Below are 12,379 nucleotides of genomic sequence, written 5' to 3'. Positions count from 1 at the left end.
TTGGTACATTTCATTTGCGAACTGATAAAATCAAGTTCTCTATCAGTATTTACCAATTACAAGATGTCAGTGTTGACTAATCCTTTCCATCAGCCTGAGAATTTTATACAATGAAATCTAGAATAAACAAATTAATAGACCCCATATAAAAGACATCTCAAATAAAGTTACACTGAATTAAGTGTGGTCTCACCTTAAAAACTATCATTCCTACAAGGAAAGCAACATTAAGCACCAACCAATTACAAGAACGATACCCCTCCCCCATACTCTTCACAGATCAGACTATGAATGATATGCAAACTTCCTCTCCATGTCTTCACTTTCACTTAACCAAAAGTCACTATGGTATTTTTGTAATACAATGCTTTAACTATCCTGAGATCATTCAAAGCTTAACCCATGACATGTTTCTAAATAGTAGTTTAGTTTGCTTTCTAAATAGTACACACTGGATAATTAGACTGATATCCACAGCATTAACAGTCATTAACCTGCAATTCAGAAAAGACTTAATAAACAGAAAAATGAAAAACTGAATTTTTCTTCTTCCACTGCATATTCTCAATATGTACAAAACTTGCCCTACGTGTTCAAATCTGAAATTTTCAAGTTCACTGTACCTTTTGCCAGTCATCAGTGTCTCTACAAGTGTAGAAACTAATTCCTGTTGATCTTGTTCATTGCCCAGTTCATATACCAACCCAAGGCCTTTTGAAGCAACGTCTTGGCTAAGTTCTACACAAAAGTCAGATAAAGTAATATTACTTTTAAAAAAATTTGTCTACCGGCCATCAAGTTGAAAATTTTAAAAACCTGTAACACTAACCCAAAATTTTATCAAAGTAAATTTATAAAAACAGAATCAATCTGCCTATTTTGTTAAAAATATACTAAATCACTTCAGTAGATATGGCCCCCAAAAGTCCCTATGAAAGAGGATTACATTCACAGAAGATCCACCTCACAAACCAAGTCAACCCTGCTGGGCCCTGGTGTGCAGCGCACAGTGACAGAGGATCAATGGACTGCAAATCATACATGTGAGAGGCAGAACAGATTCATGGAATTTCAATACACCTACATCTAATTTTTTTAATGAAAAGTTAACACACGTCCATATATTTAAAACAATTAAGAAAACAAAGATACTATTTAAATGTCTAACACATACATTCATTCCCTCTTGGCTTAGAACACAAAAGGAAGAGGATTCAGAAGTAGAAGAAAGCCACTATTTAGTAGAAATACTCGGTTTAAGAAGGCCTCAGCTCCATTTTTAAATGCAAAACTGAAGAATGTGATTTAATTTAATTGAAGAACTGAGTTTCCTATACGTTTATGTTCATTAATCCAGATTTTACAAACTTTAAATACAAGTTTAATAATATTAGAAATTAAATATTTACCAATAACCTACCATCATTTTCTGACAAAACAGACACAAATGCACTCTGAATTTCTTTCAGATGAGACTGAAAGAAGAAAAAAGGCATTTAGAAAACTGAAACTCCTCCTCTTTGGGAGAATAAGAATCTTGCTCTCGGGTACACAACATGTATAAAATCTAGGACCCCAGGTGTTCACAAGCCCTGCAGCGCCCTCATCTCTGAAGAAGGCCAAACTACCTGAAAGTTAGACCACTTACAGGCAGTCTAATGCACGCAGTCTGAGCCTCCCATCCTTACCATTTCCAACCATATACCTTCAAGTTTAGAATCATCTTCCCGCCAATATATATCGGGCTACCATCCTCCATTCCTTCATCTACAGCTTATTTCAAAATATCTATTAATGGTAAATGGCCCTCACCTCAACTTTGGCCCTCACTTTAATATGCTTTCCTACCCACCATCTTTAAACTATTAGTATTTCACAAGCAGGTTCAAGTAGAGCTGATCGCATGTATAGGATAGCTTACCTTCACTTCTTTGTGGGTACTTAGCTTCCTCACAAGGGAGAGGAGCCAGATGCAGGCTGCTTGCCTCACATGTGGGTTGGGGCTAATGATATGTTTATTTAAAATCACATCCAACACCCAGGGTACTATATCATTCACTTTAGCTCCTAGGGAAAAGCAAAGAATGATAAGCAATTAAAATAACTGAATAGATTTCCTGAAAAAATTAATTTTAATCATTTACTCAATCCTATATTAAAATCTAAATGACTAAGATGTTTAAGTAAATTGCTGAAGGAATCAATAATCATTCATGTCAAAACTCAGCATAAGCTAAACAAATTTTCAAAGGTACTCAGGTTATTTTAGTTCCCTAGAATGAAAAATTAACCCCAAATTGCGAAAGGCCATACATGCATGTGGAGGGGCAGAGGTTATATGGAAAACTTCCGTACCTTCCTCTTCATATTGCTGTGACCCTCAAACTTCTCTAAAACAGTTGCATCATTATTTTTTAAATTATCCTGCAGTCTCTAGTCTCAGCAATTTTTCTTTCTCTACTATATCCTTCCCATCCTTTATCTAAAAACTAACACACGAACCCAACCACTTTTGACCTCACTTTCCTCCTCCAGCGACTGTGACATTTTTCTCCTTTATTACTTCAGGGTTCTTCAGCCTCAACACTGCTGACATTTTTGGCGGGAGAGTTTTCAGTGGAGAGCCATCGTGTGCACTGCGGGATATTTAGCAGCATCTCTGGCCTCTACCCACTGGAGACCAGTCACCTCACCCTCTCCAGGGTCCAAACATTACCAAATGTCCTCTGCGGGGTGAAATCGTCCCCTCCCAGTCAAGAACCACTGTTTTACATTAAAACCTTTCAAACTAGTTGTCTGTACTCATGGTTTACATTTTTCTCTCCTCTCAGTTTTTCTTGAACCCATTCTAAATCAGGCTTTTATCTTCTCCACTCCACAGAAATAACTCATACAAGTCACCAATTCTGTTGCTAAATTCAATGATTAGTTCTCATTTTAGTTGATCCATCAGCATTGTATGACCCAGCTGATCCCTATCCCATCCGTGCCACACACCCCTTCATAGACTTTCTTCCTTTCATTTCCAGGACACTCCTACTTCGGAATGATCCTTTTCAACATTGTTCTCTGCTTTTCCTCAACTACCAGAACTCAAAACTCTGGGGAACCCCGGAGCTCAGTTGTTAGACCTCTTCTCTACACACTTCCTTGGCGAGCACATCTAGGTTCATGGATTTAAATACTATCAAATATTTTCCAACTTGGAACTCCTCAAAATTCCATACTCCTATATCCAACTGACTTCCAGGTGTAAGAGAAAACACGCAGCATGCTAAACAGTGGTAAGGACTATGGAGAAAATTAAAGTGGAGAAAGTGGGTAGGGTGCTGGCCCTAGCTCACCTATGGGTGAACTAGGACATTCCAAAACTGCCCAGGAGGGGTATGGAAGAAAAAGAGTCAGGGAAGCAGTTTTCCCTGCACCTTCCCCACCCCTACTCCACACAAGTTTATCTCCCAGAGCCACCCCATCTTAAGTAACAACTCCATTCCTCTGGCTGCTCCTATCAAAAGCTCTAAAGTCATCCGTAACTCCTCTGACACCTCATATCTAATCCAACAGGGAATCCTACTGGCATATTTCAAATACCTTTAAGCATTCATTTCTCACCACTTCCAGGCTACCACCCTGGTGGAAGTCACCATTGCTTCACACCTGGAATTCTGTAGTAGCCTCCTACCTGTTCTTGCTCTGCCCTTGCCCAGTTCAGTTGACTTTCAACACAGCACAAAAATGACCCTTTTAAAATATAAGTTCAATCATGGTTCTCCTTAGTTCATAATCCTGCAACTGCTTCCTATCAAAGGCCCCCCATGATCTGGCTTCCCACTGCCTCTCTGACCTTGCCTCTTACTCATGGTCTCCTCACACGCTCTGTTCCAGTCCCCCTGAACTCAAACACATTCATGCTTCAGGGCCTCTGCAATTGCGACTGCTTCTGCCGCGAATGCTCTTCCCCAAGAAACCTATACAGCTCACTCCCTTACCCGTTTCAAGTCTTCACTTTCAAGACACCTTCCTGAGAACGGGCGCCCTATGCACTCTGAATGACCATCCAAATTTTATCTACCTGCTTTCTCTGCTTTACTTTTCTCCATTGTACTTATCACTATTTAGCATGCTACACGTTTTCCCTTATTTTGCTTCTTGTCAACTCTCCCAGTACAATGTAAACTCCATGGGAGCACAATTTTCAACTGCTTTGATCATTCCTGCATGGCCAGTACCTAGAGTTATACCTGGCTCATACTACACATTCAATAAATATTTACTGAATTAATTTACTACTTAACCCTCTCTGACTATGATAAAAAATACATACGTTGACTACTTTGTTTCTAGAGAAAATGAAGTCAGCTGCCAAAAAGGTCTTAGGAAATCACTAAAATTGTACATTTATCACTATCTGAAATGGCGAAAGTGAGACAGAACACATTTTGATTATTTGTAAAATGAAAATAAAACAACTACTACCTTGAAAACTAACTACTCCTTCTTCCTCCTAAGAAACCACACCTTCACATCCAAAGCCTGAGCCCCGCTGCAGACACTTCTCACTCCTCCTTCCTGGCTCCCCACCACCCCCGGCCCCTCTTCTTTCAGTTTTCATTAACTCTGATCTTCTCCCCAGCCTCAGCCTGGGATTTTTTCCCTTCTCTGCCTTCACTGGGTTGGGGAAACTGGATAGAAACGGTATTACCATTAATCGAGACAGGGAATAAAGAGGGAAACGATTTTAGGAAATAAAGAAGACATACTATTTCGGAGGGTGAGAAAAGGAAAAGAAGATAATTTCAGACTTAGACATATAGAAATGTTGGTGCCTATGGGACCTCTGTGTGAAAAGCCCAATAAACTGTTGGCAATACAGCTCTGGAGTGAACACACAATGGTTCTAAGACAGAGCTATACTTTTGGGGGTCACTGACATAGACTGGAGTAAGCTATGGGTATGGGGGATCTGGGGTATCCTAACACCAATGCGGAGTGTGGAGGAAACCGAGCAGTGAAGGAGAGGAAGTCAAACAGAGGTAAAAGAGGAAATCTAGGGAAACGGTCTTGTACAAACTAAGTGAAAAATGTCCCAAGAAAGTGTTGGCATATGCTGAAGGCCTGGGTGAAAAAGCATCTCAGTAACTAAATTAAAAACAGAGGAGGACAAGTAAAATAAGATTTCAGAAAGCATGAAATGGATAAGAGAGATAACCCTAGAATGGTAACATTCTAGGATGGTAACATTAGGAATGGTAACATTCCTAAGAAAAAGAGAAAAAGCTAGAATTAGACTCACAAAGACAGAAAAAGGCCTGAAGAAGGTAGAGCCGTTATTAGTGGACAATCCCACCTACACGGGAATCCTGGCTGCAGAAAAAGGCACTAGGTGCCATCAGCTCCTCACCAGTCACATTAATCTAGTTCCCAGTCAGATCAGAGCCCTTCTTTTACTTTCTCATAACCACGATCTTAGCAGCCTGCAGTTCTATCTGGGCAACTACAATTACCAAATTAACAAGCCCTTATTAGATTCCCACAATGTGCCCGGGACTGTGTTTCATGCTTGAGATACAAAGATGGCTAAGACCTAGGGCCCTCACTGGCTTCTCAAATGCTGTCCCTTCTATTCAAGGCAAGATTAGTACACTGCAACAAAAAAGCCCTAACAGCTGAGCAGCACTCGGTTGGGAATGACAAACAGAACATGGATGATCACAGTTTAGGTAAAAGACTCATCATCACCCACTTCACCACAATATTTTGTTTTCCTTTCCCTAAACACATAAAGACACATAAAGACGGGAGAACCCTGACGCTTGATGGACAATTTAATCGAGACTCTTGGATGTGCAAAAAACCCAGCAGGATCCAAGCTTCCAATTACAGTTTGAAACAACACAGAGAAAGTTCAGAAGTTTGAAGACTGGCCTAGGTACCTTGCTATTAACCTTCATTTGCTTAGGTCACTAAGTAGAAATCCATGGACTCAGAAATATGCCTTTTATAGCAAATCCACTCTCAAGTGTGAATGGGCTCTCACTTCTGTCAAGTCCCTGACATCATCTCTCACGTACAAACTGAGTTGATACTTCCAGTTTGGTTGCCTACTTATTAACAATAGTCGCTTCCCTTCCTAGAGTATCTTTCCTCTATACAAATTTCTCCTTACCTTGCTTCATATACTTCCAAACAGAAGCCTCAGAGAACTGACTCTACCTGGCTTCCATCAAGCTGCAGCTCCCCTAAATAGAATGTGAGGAAAAGTGTGTTTTCTATTTCCTGTAAATCTCTTTATGATAGCTAATGCAATAATAGGTGAACGAGGAAGCAGGTAATCACAGCAGTGTTAAATTTAACTATAACACTAAGTAAAATAATTATTAATGTATTCACAAGACACAAAACATATGAAATCATAGTATTTTTAACATGTAATCAGAAACTGCATGCTCAACTATGTAGTCACTAAAAGCCATGGCACCTGGAGCATGAGCAGAAGACACTGAAGCTTCCTTGTGTCATAAAGAATTAGGGGACACGTGATTTGGAAACTGTTATGCCTTGACTTATGAAACTGGCTAAATAACACCAATTATCATGAAAAGAGCACAAATTTGAGGGTAACCCACAGCTAACTCCCCTGTTGCCTTTCAAAAGACTTGAAAAAAGTTCTCATTTATTACATGTTCACTCTCCTTTAACCGACTATTTTTCTTGACTGAACCAAATTGGTAAGACAGATATAAATATGTGAAAAAAGTTAAAATGGAATGTATAACTTTTTCTTTTGCTTCAAACGTGATAAAGAGAATAGAAAGAAAAGGGTCACTTGATGATTATAAATCAATTAGCTAAACATCTGGTACCAGCAAGAGGAGTGTATTCTTCTTCAGTCACTAGCCAGGCATCTCGGGCAGCCACGGAACTAGTTCCTATCGCAGCACTGGTAATGGCTTCACCGATAGTGAACTGAAGTTCTATCTGCTTGGCCTGCAATGAAGGAAACAAAAGCCATGAATCAGAGACAGCACTGTCCCAAAACATCCATTTTACAGAAAGACTGCTTAATATCTTTTTTCTCAGTATGCTTTGTTTTGACTCAGCTGGACTGCTTTTGGCTAATGGGATGGTTAAAAGTGAGGTAGGGTGAAGGAATGAAGAAGGTAAGAATGGCTCGAACATCTTTTCCAAGTTTACGTTGCACTCCTCACCTTCAATAGAAAACCTCTACACAATGATTTTTAACCTCTGAAGAGAAGGGCATGGACTCTGAAGCCGCACAGGTCTCAATGCAAATTCTAGCTTTGTCTCTCACAAGCTGCCTATCCTTAAACTCTGAGTCTCAACTTCTTCACATATAATATGAGCATAATACCATCACCATCTCATCAGGCTGTAATGATTTAATGAGATTAATGTACAGAAAGCTTCTAGTGAATTCCTAATTTGTAGTAACTGCACAGTAAGTAGCAGCCATTATAACGTAATACCAACTCCTCTTTGCAATCTTATATTACATGATACCTACAAGTTATTCTCAAATGGTTCAGGAAAAAAATAGGGAATGATAAAGCAAATACGGTAAATGTTAAAATTCGGTAACTCTGAATAATGGGTATAAAGGAACTCTTTATATTATTCTTACGATTGTGCTGTAAGTTTGAAATTGTTTCAAAAATCATGTCAGAAAAATTCTATATGATATATTGTCAAATTTTAAAAAGTTTAACATTTTTGACACACTTCCCAAATATGGTTCACTGACTCAATACAGAATTGGACCTGTCTTAGTTCCCTCTGGAATTTTTCTGTTTACTGTAAACTGTTAAGAAATCTAAGAATAAGGGAACAGAAGAGAATAAAAAACAGAAAGTATGAGGGATATGGGAATATTATGACCTTTTGAGAGAACTCTACAAAGCAGACAGACAACAGTTTAGCAGCTCCTAATCTCAAACAAATGTCTTGATACAGTGTCAAATGCTGTATCACATGCTTCCTTTTCTGTGAGAAAAGGATTTAAGGGCTTCAGGCCCACAACTTCCCTGGTCTAAGCTGAGAAAAAGGAATTTCAACAAAGAGAATCCAATATTAGGGATTCATTTTATGTGCCCTTTTTTTACATGTTTCCTATTGTTAATAACAATAAAATTGGCATTATAAACAAAAACAAAACTCCCTAACTCCAATTATGAATAATATTATATCTAGACTGCTTTATATATTCCAAAATAAGAGGAAGTCAATAGATGAAATAAAAATAGGCACATGGGGATTCATTACATGATAATCACTCTACTTTGTGTATATTTGAAATTTTCCATGATAAAAAGTTAAATAAAAAAACAAAACTTCAGAACTTTGTCACAGCTGACTGTGAAGATATTTGCTTCTCTGAGTTTCATGCTTTTTTTTTTCATTCTTATCCTTTAATCTATCATGTTTCCAGCTTTTCATATATTTCTGTACTTATAAACTCTTAATAGCTTCAATAGCAAGTTAAGAATCCAGACAAACCTTCATTTATTTAAACAAAACTAGAAGAAATCCATCTTTTCTCACAGATTTTAAAAAAGAAAAAAGGTGAAAAAAGCAGACATCATAACGCTTTCCCCCAAGTGATTACAACGTCAGTGACATCCACGGAGAACCTGATACGGGTATAATTAATTCACTACCAAAAAATTTCACCTTAAAATACTGAATTAAATCTAACTATGGGCGGTGAACACACAATACAATGTACATATTTATATGTGTGTGTATATATATACATATATATATATGCGCGCATATATACATGTACATGTGTATATATTTATATTATATACATACGCATCATGTATATATGCCTTACTGTTAAATTGTACACCTGAAACTTACTAGATCTTGTTACCCAATGTCGTCATAATAAAAATTTAAATAATTATAAATTTTTAAAAAAGAAAAAAAAATACAGAAATAAGAATCCAGAGCCCTAAAATTTAATACTTGCTCTATCACTTAGCTGCCTGAGTCCTCATCCCCAACTCTCCTCACCCCCATCCTTTAAGGCCCAGCAGCAACCTCGCCTCCAAAACACCTGCACCAATTCTCCCAGACAGAAGTACCACCCATGCCGTCCTTTGTGAGTCTACTGCCTTATACACAAATGTCTCTTCAGGTTCAGTTACTCTGCCAATACTTACTGAAGTCCTACCACTAACAATCACACTGCTAGGCACTGGTTTTACAGTGGGGAATGAAACCAACTCTGTCTTCAATCTAGTGGGCAATTAGATTGAATGCTGCAAATGCAGTGGTGATAAATGCTGCAAAGAAAAAGCACCGAGAGTCACAACAGCACAAATAACTGGTTTGAAGGGTCAAGAAGGCTTTCCAGGGGACAAGCAACAACCTGAGAAAGAAGGAAGTATGGGTCTTTCAAAAGCTCGGGGCAAAGGAGGATGGAGAGGCTGGCATCAAAAATGTAAGTGAGCGACAAGAATCAAGGCTGGATCAGGGGCTAGATCACGCTGTGCTAAGACAATTATCATACTGGGCAGCAGCTGTCAAATGGCAAGTCTTCTCCACTATACCAGGCATTTATCAACAGGACAGAAGCTAAGTAAGTCATTAGGCACAAGAGCAACTGGAACACCCGCACCTATTCCCCATATCTAGCTGACTGAGTAGGTTTTCCCTTCTACCCACAGTGCACTGTGCTTTACTCAAAAATTATGACATAAAGACTTTCCCACATGATTAGTCAATGCCATGCCTGCCACAGTGATGAGCCCAAGGCTGGCATGCAATAAGTACTTGGTGAATAAATAAATGAAAGGTGAATTTAAAATCTCACAGCATGCTATAGTCCGACTTTTGTTTGAATGATTAACAATCAGATAGCAATAATAAATACCTCCACAGAATCCATCAGACCTTGCAAGAGTAGTTTCTGGTGAGGAAAATCTCCATCTCCAACTGGAAAATATCCCAATGTTTGGATTGCTCGTTCTTTCATCTGGAAGAAGAGAGTTTTTTTCTTAAACAGAGTTTATAACAGCTGTACCCCAGAACATTTCCACAACGAGACAGCAGGAAGGGGCAATCTAACTAATGCAGCAGTGCACAGGTTTTTGGTTTGTTTTTAAGTATCTAACTTTACAGAATCATGTCTGTAAGACAATGGAGCGACAAAGACATAAAACTGAGTCCACAGTTGCAAAAGAAAAAAGAAGAAAGCCTTTAATTAGGTTTATTATCCTTCAAACTACATCACTTAAAAATGTAGGTTTTGGGCCCGCAGGACCTAAGATCAAATGACACAGCCTGATCATTTTAGTAGCCTTTACAAGTACGTATCCATAGGCAAGTTATCTCACCTCTCTGTGACACAATTTCTTCATCTGGAAAACACAGATGACAATTATATCTACTTCACTAGACCTTTTGGAGGATTCAATTATACGTGAAGCATTTAGCATAAACCTGGCACATTACAAGTGCTCAACAGTGGTTGGCAATGATTAACTAATAACTAATAAAAACTGTACTGTATGATCTCAGAAAGTTTCAAACAGTAGCAAGACCAAGAATAAGATTACATGTTTACTAAACTTGTAGTAAAATAACTATTCTGTTCATTAAATCATTTCATATTTCAATACTAAGGTGTTCTGACCACAAAGAAAATGTTTTAAAGTCTATAAAATTTTTATCTAAAACTAAAAAACTATAAGTATCCTTTCCCTTTCAGATTACTCACACTGTTTACTAATGCCCAGATTTCTTAAAACCAAACTTGCTGGAGGAGGTTAAGATTTAGATTTGGTCTGAAATTATAACAATATTTAACACTTTATTAACTAGCACTTTATTATCTAGCACTTTATTATCTAACACTTTATTACCTGATGCATTTAACACTTTACCCAAATCTTAATAGTTACGAGCCTAAATTGGAGTAACTAGATCAAATGGTGCGCAAAGGTTATGCACAAATCATCCCTAACTCAAAATTAAACGGTCACCTAGACTTTCCTCTTTACCATTCCTTTTTGCATTAAGTCCTTCCTCCAGCTGCAATGCCATCTACCTCTTTACAAATGTGTTTTTGCACATATATATGTATATATACACATACACACACACATATATAAATAGAAATAATATCAGAATGGAAAAAAATAGAGACTTGCCTTATTTGTTTCCTTACTGGAGGGTATTCTATTTAGTAAGCTTTCCACAAGATGTAATTTGGTGAAGCCAGACCCCTCACTGGGGATTGGGAGAGGGCCATTTCTGCCAATTTCACCCAGGGCTGTACAGGCAGCAACTGCCAGGAGAGGAGATGTGCTGTCCAAAAATGACCCTGTAAGCATATTTGGACAAAACTAAGAATAAAATACTATTATCTTTGTGAGCCAAAGCAACCAGCAATGTCCACAGGATTTGTAAAAGACAGCAAAACAAAATCAAAGTCTACAGTATCTTCTAGTTGATAATGTGTTAATGTTTGCTCAGTAATAAAAACTATGGAAACAGGACATAGAGTAGTGTCCTTTTTTTAAATGTTTAAAGTTTTTCCATAACACAATCATGTCATATAGAAACATGTAGAAAAAACATGTAGGAAAAGAGCACTTTTATTGTTATTAAAAACTATTTAGCATCAAATAAGGTTTGTGAAAAGGCTTGTGACTTTAAAGTTCATTGCTGTAAAAAGAGATCCAAATGCTATATTAAATTGTAACCTAATTCAAAAATTGCAGCATCCAAGCCAGCACTGGCACATTAATCACCTATTGTTTCTGTGGCATTCTGAATGACTTTCTCTTGTTCAGGCAGGAAGTCAGCATCGGTTTCCAGGTCTCGTTGCTCTGCCATTCTCATTTTCTTTTTAGCCAGATATCTTCCTACTGTGAATCCCAATGCAAGCAAAGATCCATGCTGTATCTCTGGGCTCTGAGTATAACAACAAAAGAGCATATGTCTGTCTCTCTCTCACATGTGCAAGAATGCATTGAAATAACTGTGTCCCTCCAACAAAACATAAGGCCAAAGAATAAAGTGATCATTCCAATGGATGCTAACGAATCAGGCTTAAGGAATAAGAGAAACTGAATTTTTAACACAGATAATTCCGAAAAGTTATACGTAGTCCTGATTCACTTCGAGATTTAGATTCCCTAATCCCTCTCCCTCTCCAACTCTGGGTGAGATAACTTTCTTGCATGCTCCTATTATAGCACCCATGTAACTATACCATCATAATCTTCAAGCATAAATTCTCCCTGTTGCCAACCAAACCCAATAAACAAATCCTAACTGCTAAAATACCTCCAAACGAAAGGTAGGCCATAAAATATGTAAAAGCACATGGTTTTGACAGTGTTTTCTG

At 38.0% G+C, this 12,379-nt stretch overlaps 1 protein-coding gene across 1 annotated transcript in view; it reads right to left on the bottom strand.

Moving 5' to 3' along the window:
- Nucleotides 1-12,379, bottom strand: part of KIAA0368 (KIAA0368 ortholog) — a 78,616-nt gene that overhangs the window by 23,155 nt on the left and 43,082 nt on the right. Inside the window, exons 21-27 of the mRNA XM_023533454.1 lie at nt 11,781-11,943; nt 11,178-11,350; nt 9,899-10,000; nt 6,864-6,987; nt 1,922-2,067; nt 1,421-1,475; nt 624-738 (exon numbers count right to left, since the gene is read on the bottom strand). Of these exons, the coding sequence (XP_023389222.1) occupies nt 624-738; nt 1,421-1,475; nt 1,922-2,067; nt 6,864-6,987; nt 9,899-10,000; nt 11,178-11,350; nt 11,781-11,943 (878 nt within the window). The remainder of the gene's footprint in view (nt 1-623; nt 739-1,420; nt 1,476-1,921; nt 2,068-6,863; nt 6,988-9,898; nt 10,001-11,177; nt 11,351-11,780; nt 11,944-12,379) is intronic.

Source organism: Pteropus vampyrus, unplaced genomic scaffold, assembly GCF_000151845.1.
Source record: "Pteropus vampyrus isolate Shadow unplaced genomic scaffold, Pvam_2.0 Scaffold103, whole genome shotgun sequence".
Taxonomy (NCBI): Eukaryota; Metazoa; Chordata; class Mammalia; order Chiroptera; family Pteropodidae; genus Pteropus; species Pteropus vampyrus.
This window is presented reverse-complemented; position numbering and strand designations above follow the sequence as displayed.